Source organism: Phasianus colchicus, chromosome 4 (assembly GCF_987193195.1).
Source record: "Phasianus colchicus chromosome 4, bPhaCol1.hap1.1, whole genome shotgun sequence".
Lineage (NCBI taxonomy): Eukaryota > Metazoa > Chordata > Aves > Galliformes > Phasianidae > Phasianus > Phasianus colchicus.
This window is the reverse complement of record NC_143439.1, coordinates 39,491,887-39,510,252: the sequence shown is the minus strand read 5'-3', so window position 1 is coordinate 39,510,252 and position 18,366 is coordinate 39,491,887. Positions and strand designations below refer to the sequence as shown.

Sequence of the window (18,366 nt, the reverse complement as noted above, 5' to 3'; positions counted from 1 at the left end):
TTGTTTAAGACAGGTCTGAGGCTGCCATAGTAACTATTAAATGAGAGCCCTAGGTGTCTTTAATTGGTATCAGTTGCAGCCTGTGGTATGAAATAGCCATGCCACTGCATTTCGCTGTGGGATCAGAAGATGAAAGTTGACTGCGGATAGCCTTCCTTGATGATTCCTGCTGAGGCAGTAGGAAGTGCAGGGTGCCCAAGAGGTGGTATAAAAATATTAGGAAAAGGTGGTGTGTGCTTTTATGAGCAAAAATGAAACTGTCTCTGTCTCTTTTGAGCCACTTTGAAATATCTACTATATAATAGGCTTTGTCTTTCTTCATGCCAGCCAATAGCTTTATGTGGTATAATGCTGTATCTCTTTCCTGAACTCTGATCTGAATGGGAAAATCAAAATCTTCAAGGGAACTTTCCTCAAAAATGCTTTGTTTGCAGTGCAAGGATCTGTTGAGGTGAACAATAGAAAGTAATCTTGGAAATCAAACTTACGCTTGTAATCACTGGGAATCTTCATTCAGAGACAATACTGGTTCTGTGCTTCCTTTGAGAAAAACAGTTGTCTTGGCAAATTAAAGCACTTTCTTCAACTCATACATTTGGTGCTTACACCTGGAGTAACTATGAAAGGGTGCATGTGTGGGGTAGATAGTATAGTGACAAGCCCACACGTTTCACTGTTGTTGCAAAGATTCCAAAATTTGGAATGTGCCATGTAGTGTCTCATGAAGCCTTCTTTGGTACTGCCTGTTTCCATATCTGCATTTGCATGAAGACAGAGAGGGGGACATAGTGGCTGAGGAAGGTAGTTCATGACAGTGTTCTTCTGAACCTCAGGGGCTATTAGTTGTTACATATGCTCTCTCCACAAAAGGATGTAGCATAATGCTCACTGACTGTGGTCACTTGGTTCTTCCCTCTAGAAAATGTTATTTTCTCTTTCCACTGGCATGAGGTTGTCCCCACCTCTCTTTAATAAATCACGTACTAGTGCTATTAAATGCCTTGCATCATTTACTCCTATCTTCTGACATGTCTTATGAAACTATGACAGTGTTTTCAGCAGTAGTTCTATTTTATTCTAAATACCTTGCAAAAATGTCTGGGAAGTGATGGAGTAGAAAGAAGCTTAAAGGGCTGAATCCAGATGAACTTTTTGGACTTTGCATATACATTGCTTGGCTTATCCAGTGCGAGAACTGAGATGAAAGAAGGGCTAATGAGTCTGGAGTACAAATGAGATTTATAGCTGATCTTACAACAGAGAAACCTGGAGATGAAAGCATACCTAGACTAATTGGATGCTCTGTACAAGCTAAGAAAGTATATATTACACTGTAGTGTCAGCTGTGAATTATCAGGCCTTATTTAAAGCAGATAGCAAATAAGTCCTTCAGATGAGAAGAAAACTGACAAGAAGTGCTCAACTGATGTGATCAGATTTTTGACAGGAATTTGGATTATTTATTTTACATTTCTCATATCCTCTTTTCTCCTTCTCTTTCAAAAGGCTTTCCTGAACTGATCAGGGCCAAGTAGGGAGAAGGGCATTAATTCAGCTGTGGGTTTTGCTATATCCCCACACGACAACTTTGGCATGGTAGTATCTAGAAGATGGTCTTTAGTTTAACTGAAGACTCTTTGATAACTAACCCTAGATTTGATGTCAGTATGTGCATTCACTAATGCCAGTTGGAGTGCTCTTTCCACTTTTATTAATGGTTCATAAAATGCTTTAATTATCTTAAAATCTCAAAGGCTCTGTCTGGAATTTTTAAAAAATATTTTCTCTGACAGGTTAATAAATCAAGAGGAAGTGCTATTCAGAAATCCCAGGATATATTTTTTTTGGAGGAATTACCTTCTGTTTCTTTCTAATGTAAGATACTGATGTCAAGTAATCATCTGAGAACAAAAATTTCCATTTAAAATGTGATAGGGTAGGGGGCAGTGAGAAAATACGGTTCATAGTGACTATTTCTACAGAAAATATCTTAAAATTTTTGTGATTCATGACTTAGTGACTATTCACCTTCAGTTTTAACATGCAGTCTTGAGTATCATCTGGTTGCTCATTTGTATTGTTTTGAGATTGAATATATTTGCACTGCTGTCATTGTGATTTGTTCTGTATTTGGAAGTTAGGCACCTCACCATAACATGTGTCTGATTCAGCTGCAATAGCAACAAAGATTAAGGGTCTAGTTCGTAAATTCAGAAATAGTTCTACAAAAAGATAGGCTGAGATCAAACTACATAAGATTCGAGTTTCTGATAAGCTCACATGCTTATCTTATTGACACACATAATATCCATCTAGTCATCCATCATTGTTTTTCATTCAGCGATATGATTTTTGTTAGAGAAAAATTAATCAGTCTGATATAAATATATCCACTGCTGATACTTTCAGCCAAGATGAAATGTCTGTCTAGGAAATTAGTTCACTCTTTTATAGACATGATCTGTCATGCAGCTGATGGCCAGCTTTTCTTTCTCTGTGGCTAGTAGAAGATTAAATGCTGAAATTTAATATTATGCTGGTGTCCATCTCTTGGAATTTGAATGTTGAATTGGAGCTGGTATAGGCAATTCCTTCGCATCCAATCTCTTCCCTGCCTATATGAGACCATGATTCCCTTTATTGCACGTACAGCACAGGGCAAGAACTGAGTTGTGTGTGGGTGGCTACATACCCATATCCAGTGGCAGCAGTTCAGCTATTCTTAGCTTGGAAAAGGGGCAAGCAACCCTAGAAGAAGATTAGGAAGATTAGAACAAAAATAATAGTTTGCAGGACAGAAATAAGAGCATGAGTGTTGTGTATCTGTGGAAGCACCAGCTGTGAAAGGTGGCTGAGCTGACACGAAGCTCTGCCAATCCTTCCTGTGGAAAGAGATGCTTCAGTGTCTGTTTGCCTTGTTCTATGAAGTGAGAGTAAGGCTTCTGCTGTGGACTCATTTCTTCTGAAGAAACTTACCCTTTGTCTTTGAAAAATGTACTCTTTGTCCTACAAACACTTTAATTTGATAGTGAATTTTTGGCTCGATTTTACCAATAGAAAGTTATAGAAGTTATTATAAAATAATGTCACGGGCATAATGTTACTCAGGTTGAGCAAGTTGAGAAGGAGAGGTATGTCACTGAGCATCTTTGCTTAAAACATCTTCTCCTTGAACAGAAGATTACATTTACATTACGTTTGCTCTTCCAGAAAAAGGAATCTGTGATTTGAACAAAGAAAAGTGCAGAAGAAGAATCTGCAGGCTGGACTCAAGGACTCATCGGTGTAAATGTTCTAGTGGCTTTATTTTAAGTCGAAATAAACAGTTCTGTGAAGGTAATGCATAGATCCACTCTCAGCTTTATTCCACCAGATAAAAAGATTCCTCTATCTGGCTCTTTTACTTTATTCCAATCTTGAGGATGAACAAACACTTCAAGGTGACGTGTCAGTTTAGTGGCCTTCCCTGTGCTAATACAGTCTAAAAAGAGACATATGAAAATGCCACAAATGCTGTCCTTGTGAGAAATGTTGGTCATAGCTTAAGAAGTTGTCATTCTTATGGATCCTGATAAAACTTAGAATGGATTACATCACTGAAGGTGAAATGTTGAAAGATATTGTAACACAGTGGCTGTTTTAAACCTCACCTTTAAAAACTGCATTAATTCCTAACAGGTATAAATGTTTGAGCGTGCATTGTTTTAATAAAAATCTAGTATCATTTATTATTGTCAACATATGACTTCTAGAAGCATCTTTTTTTTTTCACCGCATGACCAAAGTTGGATAGATGTAAAGGCATCAAAATTATGAGCTTAAAACATTTACACAGCCATGCAATTCTCAGGAAATTAGCCAGAATTGTTTTCCAAAATGAATATTCTAAACCACTTCCCCATTTTGAGAATTTTTCTCAAGCCATGTTGGAGTCACTTTTAAAAAAAAGAATTTTTTTTTTGTCAGAAGGAAGTATCTAATGAGAATTTTTAGGGTGCACACAGGATTCTGGCACTGGAATCTGTATGGGAATGCATACTTTGCCTCTGGACACATATGCTGGGTACATACAGCCTGAATATGTTGCTTGAAGGTTTTTGAAGCTTATCTGAATTAGGTCTGAAGACTTGGTTTTTAAAAAATTATTTAGTAGGACCAACATATCTTGTAAAATGAATGGGAAACAAAGAGATTTTTTGAAGACTGTTAGGCTTTGTTAATTCAATTCCATGACATTGGCTGATGATCATATTCTGACACAGTGAGTGCTTCTTTTGGCAGATATCAATGAATGTGGCTTCTGGAATCATGGCTGTACTCTGGGGTGTGTGAACATCCCTGGTTCCTATTATTGCACCTGCCCAAGAGGTTTTGTTCTGCTGCCTGATAGGAAAACATGTCATGGTAAGTAGCACTAATTCAAAGATGTCTACAGTATGATTGGATATAAGGAAGAAATGTTTTATGATGAGGGTGATAAAGCAGTGGCTCATGTTGCCCAGAGAGGTGGAGGATGCCCCATCCCTGGAGACACCCAAGGTCAGGCTGGAGGAGCTCTGAGTATCCAATGGGGCTGTAGGTGTCCCTGTTTTGTCTCCTGTTGCAGGGGAGTTGGACCAGATGACCTTTAAGGGTCCCCTCCAATTCAAAGTATTCTGTGATTTTATAATATTGGAGACAGTCCTTGTATGACTCTGAAACATCTGAAAGTTTTTCTTGTTGCATTGTTTTTCTTCTTTACTATACAAGTAGGACTAGCTTAAACTGCGTGAACCAAAGACAGATGACATTTTTAAGGAAGTAAGTCACACATGAGTAATCACGTGAGCCTCTTGTGGACCAAAGAGGATTCAGGTTTCATGCATCTGTGTATCTGATTCTAGATGCCTGCATGCAGCACTCATGTTGAGTTTTGGCCCTAAGTTTTACAGTGTTTGCTGAGTTGCTTGCTAGCTGGCAATATCTTTTCTTCCATAATGCAGTGTTGTGTATGCTTGGCCTACAAACAAATCGAGTTTTTCTAGGATATAAAATGTGAAATTCAACAAAGTTCTTCAGGTCTTGGGATATCTCCCATCACTCTTCTACTTTGGAAGAGACACGTAAGGGTCCTTCTTCCTTGTTTCCATAGAAATTAAACATTGCTATATGCCCTCTTTAGAAGTGCCAGTGCAAAGCAGTGAGTTCAGTATGGATTGTGGCAGAACATAGGATGTATTAAATATCAATACTAATGTCTAAATATAGCCGTACAGTCTATTGGCTTTTAAAACTCCAAGAGGCATTTCTCCCTTAGTTAAATGAAAGCCAGGTACAGGACTCAGGGATCTAAGCATAGGTGTCCAGGCTGTGGGAGATGGCTGCATGAGGCAGTTAGATGTGACTGAAGACCTGCAGCCAGCAGCTGTTGGGTGGTGCAATGTCCCTGTGTGTCCAAGATGACTAACTTAAACTCTGTGCCTACAGTTTGAGTGCCTCAAATTAGATAGAAAATGCAATTTTTCTAACATACGTTAGGGATGTGGCATGGGTAGTATAACTCCATAACCACTGCAATATAAGGCAGATATGTCACTATCTATGCACCTTGAGATTGTCTTGTATGCAGCTGTTCATCCAGAACCACATGCTCTGGTGGGAAATAAACATGAGATTGGTTTCTTCACCCTCTTCACCGTGCCTAAAGGGTTAGAGCAATCCAGTTCAGAGCACAGCTGCCTGGGAGGAGTATTTGCAACAGCTACACCCCATTTAAGCTAGTGTATGCAGCTGGTTCAAAGAGGCAGCTGTGTGAAACCTATGTTACTTCTGGGAGGTGCTGCCGTGGGGTGCTGAAATGGGGCTGCAAAGAGATGAGGTGGAAGGAGAGGATCCCGTGGTACTGCATAAAAGAGGGAGTCATTGTTTTTTCCTTATTGTCTTCACATTTTTCACATTGTCTGACTTCCCTTTATATTGGAAACTTGATCCACTTTAGATAAAATGTAAAAGTGATCATTTTCTTATCTGTTTCTATTTTAATCTCATTCCTTCATAAAAATTTGTAAATTTTAGACTGGTGAGTGTAAGGGCTTCATGACTCAGCAATAAGTTTGGGTTTTCCTTAGCTGTAATTAAGAGAGTGTGAAAAAATTTGGAAGGAGGAAAAAAAACCAAACAATCGAATAGCAGCTATGAAAATGTTAACACTCCTTTTGAAGGAGGTTTAGTAAAAATATCTTCTATCATTTATGATTATCTTTTTTCCTCTTTAAATTACTGTAGAACTAATTTCCTGTTTAAATAACGACACTGAATGCAGCCATGGTTGCCTTCAGACATCTAAAGGGCCTGTTTGCTTTTGTCCTGAAGGATCTGTACTCAAAGAGGATGGCAAAGCATGCACGGGTAAGTGTTTAACATTTTTATAGTGGTAATGACTGCCAAACTCTGTTTGTTCTTGGCACAGAAAACCAGAAGTAAATGATGGCACTTTACAGTCATTTTGCACAGCTGTAAATGATTGTACAAGATAGGAGGCATTGGAAAGTCTGGCTCTTTGAGCGCTGAGATGTGCAATATTCATCTTCATTTTTAATAGATGCTTACTGGTAACAACATTCAATATTTACAGGCCAGATTCTGCTGTCAGCACAAAACAAGGCATCTCCCAGATATTGGTTGCAGGTGGCATCTACAGTTTATATTTGAGAGGAATTGTACAAAATCAGGGCTTTGGTGAAATCTGAAGATGGCTTTATCAACATTGCACAACCCAGGTTCTGAGTCACTTGAACTTGCAGCAATTTGATCTACTTAGCTACAAATGGCATTTTTGCCATTAGAGTATTTGGAGAAGTTCCACCTATTCATCTGTCATTCCACATTCTAGTGGCTCTTCAAATTCAGGAGGCTGTACTTTTCAGCTGTATTTTTGTAAGCCTAGGGATCAAGACAGCATAGTTAATGCCACTCTCATGCCTTGACAAATCCCCTTCCTGTTTTACAACTGCAACTTACTTTGCACTGTACCATATACATGTAGCAATGTTGCCTTTTTGCTGGGGATGCTCCACTGAGTAAGCTTAGGCTGGAACTGTACAGCCCAAGAAGAATGAATGGCTTCCTTTCATTTTGCCTAAAATTTTGCCTTATTCTATAAGAAAATCACTGTATTTCATCAGTTCTCCATCCTAAATTAATTGACTTGGAGAATAGTGTTGATTAGCAGCTGCTTTGCATGAAGTGCCATTTCTGATAGAATTTGTTACTGTTTTATTTTGGATGAGATTTCCACGGTTGAAAAAGTTCTCAGAACCAATCAACACATGGAAGCCTGGTCATATATCCCAATCCCATGCACTCCCACCTTGTATCCTGAATTTTCAGGAAAGGCTCAAGGAGAAGCTGAACCTAATTGTATTTCATTTCACTTGGCTTCTGCTTCCAACATGAGGCTTTTCAGAATTCTATCCATCATGGAGAGAGTTCATACTGTAGAAATCCTAACCAGAGTGAATTGCTTGCTTACTCATACTTACGATTTTGTTGTATTTTTTCCTTAGGATGGCAAAGTTAAAATTTTCCAATGCTCTGTTTAAGGTTGCACGTCTCCAGATAATGGTGGCTGTAGCCAGATATGTTCTTCTTTAAGCCCATTCTCCTGGGAGTGTGCTTGCTTTCCTGGATATAAGCTTCAACGAGACAGAAAGCACTGCACTGCTATAGGTCGGTATCTTGATAAGCCTGCTTATTTCTGCCAATGAAAGCAAAACTGTTTCAGAGGCTTTTAATGTGAGTAGCATAACTGGAGTACAATTTTGCACTAGTTCTATATTACTTTGAGCAACACTTAGAAAAATAATCTGTTTACTGTCTGTCTATGTACTGGTTCTAGCACAATTAATCCTAGCCTTGCTTTTAGCTCAGTAATAAGAGTGGTCACAACGTTCTCTCAGGAAATAGTTTTTGACTGCCAAATTAACTTAATAGATGCATGAGGTTACCTCAGATGTGTGTGAGATTTAAATCCAGGCTCTAGAGGTGAGAGGTTAATAAAATAAAATACTACCAAATTCCTTCTGTCCTTCTCTGTTATGTGTTTAAGACATTTACCTAGCAGTGGAGGTGGAAGTATATCATAATTTCTAAATGTTATATTCAGGTTTTTATCTCTTCTGTTCTTGCTTCTTTGTTACTTATGCTTTCACACTTTCAGGCCTTCCAGGGACAAAACTTTCATTGCTTGCTTGGGGTTGGCCTCAGGTAATTAATATAGTTAAGTGAGAATGAAATAATTTGACCTGAAAAGATGTACATAGTTATACAGAATTGAAAAAAAAAATACAAAATATGAAAAGAAACAAATGAAGCAGCACCCAGAATGTACTTCAGTAGTTAAAGTATTGGTGATTATATTATTAAAGTGCCAAAAAGAACACAGAGAAACAGAGCGTATGCAGGAGCTGTTGTTCACACCCACAACATCGTATGTAGTCGTGTAGTCTAGAGACCATTTTGTAGAATTAACATATGTGTAATTCTTCTTCACCAGGCCCTCGGCCATTTCTGTTGTTTGCAAACAGCCAAGATATCCGCCGGATCAGTTTTGATGGAACAGATTATGCAAGTTTACTTGACAGGCAGATGGGAGTAGTCTTAGCACTGGATTCTGACCCAGTGGAAAATAAGGTAAGGTATTAAAAATGAGAGGATTTTGAAGTGTTGCAAGGACAAATGGATTGGGCTCTCGTTTGCCTTAACCTTTCTGCTGTCAGTGATCCAGATTACACATTGCTCTGCGTGATGCTCTGTTGCCTGCCCAGGATTGCCACTGGCACAAGATGCCACACACAAGTTGAAGTTTCACCCTTTCCCTACTGCCTTTATGTGTATGTTGACACAGCCAATTCACAGGGAATTTTTTTCAGAAGAGCTACATGCCGCAGTCCCTTCTAAACCGAGGAGTAATGGTAATTACTGAACAAAACTGCTGAATGCTTGCTGGATTTTTTTCTTATTACAAGTTGGAAAGATGAGTGTCCTCCTCATAGAGAGCAGTTTGTACGGGTGGCCACATCCCAGTGCCCTGCACTTTGCCTGCAGAGTTTAGAAGAGAGGTTCAGCTATACTTTGCTGAGTCTCCCATGGCAGATGATCATTTTTTGGGGGGATGGTGAAATTTATTTACACTGTTAGATTGACACAGAAGGGTACTGGATGGTACAGTGAAAGCCAGTGAGGAGCTCAGTTATTTTGCTGGAAACATTTCAGGGACCAGATGGACAGAACTAAATAAATGAGAATGTAACCAGAGCCACATTATAGGGTGATCATTTCAGGTGCCACTGGAACATGGCTTGCTCCGTGAAACAGGGCCCTGTGGGGGGAGCTCACAATTGATCTGCATTGTTCCCAGTGTAAATCACCTCCTCTGGTGGCATTAAGCCCCCTTTTCCAAGTGAGCAGGTAATGACATGATAATATGCTTCCTTTTGCTTGCTCCTGCTTTTGCTTTCTCAGCTGCGCTGCATGTGATGCAGCTGCTTACTGCAACAACCCATAGGGTATTGAGGTGACTGTATGTAGGGCAATTAGGATTTACTGCTAAGCACAAGCAGCCTGCAGCAGTCATCCTGGTTGAAGGACATTTGCCTTTCATTTGGTCAGGAATCATGGGTGACCTGTGCAGATTTTTGAGAATAAGTATTCAAGGAATTTTTGAGATGAGAAAGTTCATTTAAAAAAAGACCTGTGAGATGAGGGAAGTAAAGCAGAAAGTACAGTGAGAACTAAATACGCTTTGTGTGTTATTTCTTCACAGATTTACTTTGCCCACAACGCCTTGAAGTGGATAGAACGAGCTAATCTGGATGGCTCAAATCGTGAAAAAATTATTCATGGAGCTATAGATATACCCGAAGGCCTTGCTGTGGACTGGATTAACCGTAAATTGTATTGGACAGATCGAGGGTACGTGCTCCACAGTGCATTTACGTTGAAGCATGCCATAAGATATTTGGAATAAATGAATGGTGATGCAGAAATAGCTGAGATATCACTCTAAATTCAGTAATGTTTCACATTCTGACTGGATAGCTGTAATCTTTGGTATATGCAGTTGGAAAGATCTTTAAAACTATAAGGCGGGAAGTTCATGTTCAGTCTACTATTGTAGACTATTGACTATCTGTCAAAGGAGCAAGGTTTTGGACTCAGTTGCAAAAAATCTAAAGCATGTGCCACATGCATGCATTTATATGTGTGCGCACACATGAATATACATATGTGTATACAGTTGTATATATGTATATTCACAGTGCATGTTCTTAAATATATATAGGAGTATTACTGCACTGAGTACATCTCAGGATGGACGCAGTATTACTGACAGCTAAACTTGTGCCCCTTAAAACTAATGGGCAATTATTTTAAGATAATTTTCTTTGTCAGTTCTCTGTTATTAAAGGGAACTGACCACTGGCAATCAGTATGACTTCATGTCTCAGCTGGTAACCAAAGTTACATGTGGAGAAAGAGAATTCATCTGTGGTAAAAAGGTGGTGTCAGAACTGAACATGCAGTGATGGCTTCTTGAAGAGCAGTCATGATGCTCCAGCATAACTCATATTTATTAGTACAAAAAAGATAATTTTTAAAGTCCCAATCATAGTCACTGTCCCTGTTAGGTACACTTTCTTGATATTAGGTACAAACTTGTCTATGCAATCATACTCCCATATAAATGTGCCAGAATTTCTTGTGAAATGGGAAATAGTGGTTCTCCGTAAGACAAGATCAAGGATGTAGGCATGAATTTGTATTTGCTACTTCCTCCTCACTTACTGGGTTTACCTGTTTCTATTCCACATATATAGATATGTAGGTTGCTCTGAAAGTAATGGTTCATATTTATTTTCATGGAAACCACAACAGATACAAAGAGCACAATAGCGCTACTTCATAGAGCAAATTCTCAGCTACAGACCACTATTTTTTCAACATAATCACCACCATTAGCTACGCATTTTCACCAGCAGTGGACAAGAGCCTGCATGGTATGACCATAAAAATCTGCACCAGCAGATGTTGTTTCACAACTGCTACAAAAATGGTTGCATCACTGTTGAGAAAATGTTGCCTCTGCAGTACATCTTTCACTGATCCACACAGAATGAAGTCAGAAGGTGCCAAATCTGGACTGTGTGGTGGGTGTGGCAAAGCAGTTCAGCCAAGATGGACTGGGTGCTCCATGGTCTTCAAACTGGAATGAGTTGTGACATTATCGTATTGCAAGAGAAAGGTTGTCCTCTTCTTCTGTGACGCAGTTTTGCTTCATACACATTTCCATGTTAGATGCCATTTTGTCCGACTGCCCCTCTACGGCCATCTGTCACATGGCAACAACATGGAATGGGATATCAGTGGGAACGTTCAACCCTTTACTGCCATTTTGCCAACATCCTCCTCTGATATCGTGGGCCAACATAATAAAATCGGAGACATTACTTTCAGACCAACCCTAGCGTTTCTCCTTCCATCCTTGTGTGATATTTCTTTATGGATTGAGGAAGGCATGGAAAGCGATAGGCTTGCTTTCATGTAGTGGCTGACATTTGTTCAGCAAGATGCAGTTTCTAGCAATGAGCTTCTACAGTTGTATACTTCACTGCTCTAGATCTAGACTGCAGTTTATGGATGGAAAATGCTACAAAATGTGCTATTTTAAAAAATTCTTTACACATTTGATAGTGTCATTCAATTAGGAGTTGTTTTTTCTCCTGACTCCTTTTAAAGTTAAGATTAATCTGTTAGCAATCATAATTCCAACTCATCATTTTCCCAAAAAAGGAGAACTTCAAGTCATCTACACAGCAGCAGCTATTTTATCATCATGTCCTGGACCAGATAATGAAGCTGTAACGCGAATTACTTATAGATAAAAGAACTGGACACCCCATAGCAGCAGGATTACTTATGTCTTTGCAAAGTGATTTCTTACAGTTTGTGCTAAATTAAAGCAATGAAAAAACTTAATACATTCTGCCTGAAAAGGCAATTAGAAAGATAGCAGGGAGGACCTAACAGTGTCTTATGTGTTGCAGGAAGGCATGCATTGAAAGGAGTAATTTGAATGGAATGCAAAGAAAAATGATCATCTGGGAGGATATCTCTCAGCCCCGAGGGATTGCCATTCACCCATTTGTGAGGTAAGGAGTGATAAACATGTTAATTGTGTAGCAGTTAGTGAGGCTTTTAAAAAATGAGCATGCCAGCCTTGCCCTTTTGGCAGACAAAATCTACATTAAGCCTTACATTAGGACAGTAATTGCCTAGAGAGTGATGTGAGCTGCAGTGATTTATTGCTGGATTTTTGTTGCGAGTTGGAGCATGTTAATTCCTCATTTAGATTAAAGAAATTATAACCAATAAAGATATTGTATGTGGTTGAAAGTACAGAAAGGTACATGCTACTAAAATCATCCTAACTGATAATTGCTTTGTTTTTCCATATGTATTGCTGTGAAGAAGGTGTAGACACTTTTAACATATGTTGCTTACAAAGGATTTTTTTATGGCCATGATTCAGTTTCTTCTGAAATCTACTGCTGTGGAGGTGTGTTGATTTAAGTACACCTTATATCTTCTTAGTGCAGAGATGATCACAGAAACCTGAAATTTTAGGACTATTGATGAAATTCTTACAATTTTAATCATTGGTGAAGTCCCATGGATTTCAACCCGTATACCTGTAGTAAGGTGGTTTTAAAGGGATTCAGAATCCTGCTGAGTTTCTTTGTGCTAATATCCTGCTGTTTTTAAGTACTGATGCATGAAACCAAATCAGGGAGGGCGTTGTTAGCTTTACTGTGGGCGTAGACCTGAGGAAATCTTTCCATAGAGATGGAAGAAGGTAGTGGCATTTTGCACAAAGCAGGTCAGTTCAGGGAGATTGCTTATCTGAAATATCAGTAGAGGCATAAAGCTTGCACAGCTTGGAGCAATAGCTACCAGGGGAAAAGGAGAAGGAAACATCATTAAACTTTGCTCTGTTAGTGGTGAGAGGAGTGACAATGTCCATAATTGTAAAGCCAATGCTGAAGAGGAATCTGAGATAGAAGAAAGACTGTCAAGAACACTGATCCCTGCATTGGCTACAGCAAAACTACTTGTGTAAATAAAGCTGAGTGAATTCAGGGGTAACTCTGTAAACCTGAAAAAGATAGCTAATGCCTTGGGCTGAGTCCAAACTTTGAAAGTAATTTCTGGTTTTAGCAGTCTCTGTTTTGAGCTGTCTTGCACTGTCCCTTTGAAAAAAAGTCAGCATTCACTGTGTAACACTCAGGACTCCTGAGGGAGAGCCTGAGAATCACAAAGTTATTATAAGATGAGGCAAGATCTGTCACTGGTTTGTTTTTTTAAGACAATTTGTGGGCTCTTGCTTGCTTTCCATGGGTGGTGGGTAACTTTGCATGAGTGCATTGTTACACCATTGTTTAGCCAACCAGCTGGGTAATGCGTCAAGTCTTGTATTGCCTGACTTTGCTATGCCGCTGTCAGCACTTGTGGAAAGTGCAAAAAGCAGATTGGAGGACTAGGCTGGATAGGAGCTGTTTAGGAAGGTTTTGTGCTGACAAACATAGCAAGGATTCTGCATAAGTTCTAGTGTAATCAGCTGGAATCTTATGTCAAGTTATAAAAGATCAGCAGCCAATATATTTGTTTGAAGCAAGCACCTTTCCTCCTTCTTCTTGAAAGAACTCCACAGTGAATAACCATCACTTCCTCACTGACTCCCTGTTTGTGTTTTGTTTTCTAAAGGAGATTATTCTGGACTGAAATGGGCATCCACCCCCAGATTGCCAGCTCTTCGTTAGAAGGCATAGATCGTCGGGTTATAGCCAGCATAGGTCTCGTGCATCCCAGTGGAATAGCTCTTGACTACTTAGCCAACAAGCTGTACTGGTGCGATGCTAAGCAGTCAGTGGTTGAGAGTGCAAATCTGGATGGTTCGGGTCGTCGAATTCTTGCACAGAATGATGTAGGTGAGGCTTTGGGATTGATAATTACCTATTGCTTCTTGTCAGCGTGCATGTATATGTGCATATGTGATTATGTATGGGAGCTGTTGGTTGCTGGCTGTGCTGTGTATCCCTCGCAACTCTGTATTGAAGTTGATGGCATTACTTAATTCTCTGATCTGTCAACCAATTGACATTTATTGATCTGTTTTAACAAAAAAAGAACCTTTCTGACAATCTCTGCTTTTCCACATCAGCCATTTTGCATTACATAGAGACCTTTTCTGCCTTCCCCACAAAAATGAAAAAAAGGGAAAAGTTGACTGTGTTTTACTTGTTCCAGGCATGGCTGCTTAGTTTAAATCAAGTCTTGCTGTATTTATTGCCCCAGTGAGTTAATATTGTCATAAGCCGGAAGACAATCTTGGCCATTAAGGTCCTTGAGCAAAGAACCTGCATCTGCAGTGTTGAACACTGGAAGAATTCTAAACACACAATAGAGATTGAATGGAAGAATGATTTGTGCTGTATGCTTGTAGCTGTTATTGCTGAGATTGCTATTGTTTGACATGTAATTCATTTTTTTTTCTGGAGCAAGAAAAAAAAGTATTAGCAATGAGGAACTGATGTTGTACCACATTTAAAGTAAACCATGTGTTTGAAAATCTCATACATGGCAAATTAATTTCTGGAGAGGACAAGTCCCTTTTATGCTTGACAACTCTCTGGAGACCAGATTTTTTTTGTAGGTTTACATACAAAACATGGGCAGAATGAGGACTCTTGGTTCAGCAGCATGATTGGTGTGTTAAACTGCTGCTCTTCTGGGCTCTGCTCTGTGAAGACTTGTGTTCATTCCCAACCCACCTGCTCTCCAACTTGTTTGGAGGTGAGCAGGGTGAGATCTAGGAGGAAGCACTGTTCTGCAGTCTGTAGGATATTAGAAGCCCTGAGCAGTGACCTTGCCAACATCTCTTGCCCTGCTGTATATTCTCCTTGCAGCTGACTTGAGAAGAAAGGCCTTAAATTCTATTGAATGTCTCACTTTCTTTTTCTGCAAGGAACAGGGCAATGTGTCTTTTGGCTGGATATCAGAAAGAAGTTTTTTACAGTAAGTGTAGTGAGGCAGTGGCACAGGTTGCCCAAAGAGGTGGTTGTGCCCCATCCCTGGAGACATCCCTAGGTCAGGCTAGAGGCTAGGTCAGGCTAGAGGGGCTCTGAGCACCAGATGGAGCTGCAGGTGTCCCTGTTCATTGCAGGGGAGTTGGACTAGGTGACTGTTTAGGGTCCCTTCCAACTCATTTGAACCTGATTCTGTAATACTAATGCTGCAGTAGGAATTTTTATTACAGCAGCTCCCTCTAGTGCCCCTGGACTGAGAATTCATTTAGTCTAGTTGCATGTGAAATAGGTAAGATTAGTTCTGCTCTTCTCCTAGCCCTATTTTCAGCTTTAAGTAAAACAGCTTGTAAGCACTTGCCCAAGGTAGTAAATACCATGACCATTCATTTTCTTTATAAAGTGGTTTGAGTTTTGGAAAGGCTTCTGCTTACATGTAACTGTTAACTTTCCTCTTCCTGGTATATCTCTGTTAATGATATTGTGTCTCTATTTTTTATCCATAATATCTTTGCAAATGAAGAGATTAAGAAATTTCTGGTCAAAGGGGGTGTTGTTTGTTGATGGTGGAGGCTATATATCTTTAAAATGTGAATAAATGTTGAAATGTAAACAACATATAAATTTTGTGCTAGTTGCTCAAATTTCATGGAAAGAAGAGCTAAGAACAACGTCCAGTGATTTCTACAGCTCAGTGGGGGTGGTGAAGTGCTAGGAGAATAAAAATATACTCTTTAACACCTAAAAACAATTATGAAATATCTTAGAAATTTTCTTACGTAGTTTTTTTTCCAGTTTAGTTGGGGTATGTATTTAAGATATATTCACAAATACTACTTCTGCAAGGATCTAATTTATCTAACTTACTTGTTTTCTTTGGTTCTGATTTTTGCTAAAACTATTACTTGTAGGGATTTCACATTCATTATTGAAGCTAAACATCATCTAGTTGAGACTTACATCCAAAAATAATAACACAGAGCATAATATCTTGTGTCTAAAATATACACCTCTCAGTGAGGCTCAGACAGAATTCAGAATGCGGGTGAGGACCAGGAGGAAACAAATCTGATTCAGAAAGGAAGAACACCTCTCTGAGACCAGTTAGACATCCATGAAATATCAAGATGTGTTCTTACCTTCTATTGCAAAAAAATTGTTCATGGGCTATACTGAAATCAGGAGATTTCTAAATGAATGACTAATGGCAGTTTTTTACCACAACAGAGAAACTGAAAACAGAATAGTTTTACAAAGATCTTTATGTCTACCCTTATATGTGAAAGTGTACTTAGGACTCTGAATTGCTGAGTTCCTCTTGGGATGTCGAACAGGGATCTGAAGTATTCTGGTGCAGATAGTGTTGTGCTACCAAGGGAAAATTTATGTACTGAGCTGAGTTGGGATTTCTCTTACCTGCTGTTATTCTGCTGGGAATATGAGTAGCAGGTGCCTGTGGTCCATCATTCATGGATACTTGGTGCTCCTCATGAGAACATCGAAGTGGAGAAGTCATTATGAAGAAATAGACTATTATGCAGATACTGATCTCATATACTTGGTTTCTTGTGTATATTCTACAGATGTGGAAATGAGGAATCTTGTTTCTTTCTAGGTCACCCCTTTGCTGTAGCGGTGTTTGAGGATCACCTTTGGTTTTCAGACTGGGCTAGGCCATCACTAATGAGGGTCGACAAGAAGACCGGGCAAAACAGGGTACGTCTTCGAGGCAGCATGCTGAGACCCTCATCAATGGTTGTAGTTCATCCTTTGGCGAAACCAGGTATACTGCAAAAATTGAGCAGTCATTCCCTTCCAGCCTCCTCTTGATGTTCACTGATGTCGATATAATAGATGTTCTCATGTCCTTGGGGAGAGGATTATCTTCTCAGAAACAGGCCTCTCGCAGTTCAACTGGCATTCATTGAAAGCATCATCTGGGCATGCGTCCAGGAATACTAAAGAATTTTTTATGTTTATGATCATGCCCAAGAATATATGCTCATCAACTGCCACAAAGCTATCACAGACTTGTAATTTCTATTTATCTTAGTTTACTAGTGCCCCTTTCACAATAAGTAATGAAATATAACATGGAGAAAGGTTTTGTAATTTATATTAGTTTTTGATCAAATAATTTGATTTTCTGTTAAGAACAATCTCTCTGTAAGCAGAAAAAAATATCATGTAATTCAGTATACCATGACTGAGAGAAGATAATCACAAGTTCCTCATGCCCTTGTAATGTTCTCTCGGATGATGTTAGAACTCTAAAAATTAAAGAAGAGATAATAAGGAAATAATAATACAATAATAAAAGGTCACACATTTGTTAAGAAGAGAGTATGCAAATCTGCTTTCCTGCCAGTGGCTAGGTGATGATATTTATGCTTTAATATATACATCTGTTTTTACCTAAAAAAAAAAAAAAAAAAAAAATCCAAACAACACCCATTAGAAACCTACTAGCTTTTCTTTCCTTACTGTGTTTTCCACTGCTCTAACTCTGCATGGCTAAGAGGAGATGTTGACTGAAGAAACAGCTTGTTAAGTTGCCTAATTTTCTTCATTAGGGACAAATCCTTGTCTTCATATGAATGGAGGCTGTGATCAGATCTGTGAAAACAATTTTGGAGTTACCCATTGCACATGCCACCCAGGATTTGGGAAAACTCAAGATGGAAAAACCTGTCAGCCTCTGAATGCTTCTAATGTGACAGCAGGTACAATCCTCTAATAAAAAAAAAAAAGACCCCCTTAAAGAATCTGGCAAACAAAATTGAAAAACATTCACCTTCCATTACACAATGAATGACAGCTTCTCTGAAGAATGAAAATAATGCACATTTTCCACCGTTATGTAATATAGTTTCATGCTGCATCTCACCTTTTCTCTCTCTCTTTTTCTTTTTGTTCCAAGGAGGCTGAATTATTCAAATTTTGTAATTTTTCATGCATGGATTTATGGTACTTCCATATCTTTGATTAGAATGTTGTGATTAGAACTGTCAAGAAACTTCACAAGGTCCGCTAGTAAAACTGGCAGCCAATTGAAATGATATGGCTCAGGTGAACAGCTTGAATATAGATACTGCAGAAAGATTAGAACATTTACACAGTACCAAAGCTTACATGAGAGTAGAAACTTCTTTACTGTTGAGAGAACTCTGCTTTCCAGCCCTATGCTTGTACTCTGTTTTGAACTGAGACCCCCTGGGTTCACAGTTGGCAGCTCTGCCCCTGCTCT

General features: G+C 39.1%; 1 protein-coding gene across 4 annotated transcripts in view; it reads left to right on the top strand.

Annotated features, from left to right (window-relative positions):
• Nucleotides 1-18,366, top strand: part of EGF (epidermal growth factor) — a 57,208-nt gene that overhangs the window by 20,810 nt on the left and 18,032 nt on the right. For all 4 annotated transcript variants that reach the window (XM_090139268.1, XM_090139266.1, XM_031596945.2 and 1 more), the window contains exons 7-16: nucleotides 3,211-3,336; nucleotides 4,282-4,404; nucleotides 6,265-6,387; nucleotides 7,582-7,707; nucleotides 8,534-8,670; nucleotides 9,803-9,951; nucleotides 12,084-12,188; nucleotides 13,801-14,024; nucleotides 16,735-16,902; nucleotides 17,693-17,842. In XM_090139268.1, coding sequence (XP_089995394.1) covers nucleotides 3,211-3,336; nucleotides 4,282-4,404; nucleotides 6,265-6,387; nucleotides 7,582-7,707; nucleotides 8,534-8,670; nucleotides 9,803-9,951; nucleotides 12,084-12,188; nucleotides 13,801-14,024; nucleotides 16,735-16,902; nucleotides 17,693-17,842 — 1,431 coding nt within the window. The remainder of the gene's footprint in view (nucleotides 1-3,210; nucleotides 3,337-4,281; nucleotides 4,405-6,264; nucleotides 6,388-7,581; nucleotides 7,708-8,533; nucleotides 8,671-9,802; nucleotides 9,952-12,083; nucleotides 12,189-13,800; nucleotides 14,025-16,734; nucleotides 16,903-17,692; nucleotides 17,843-18,366) is intronic.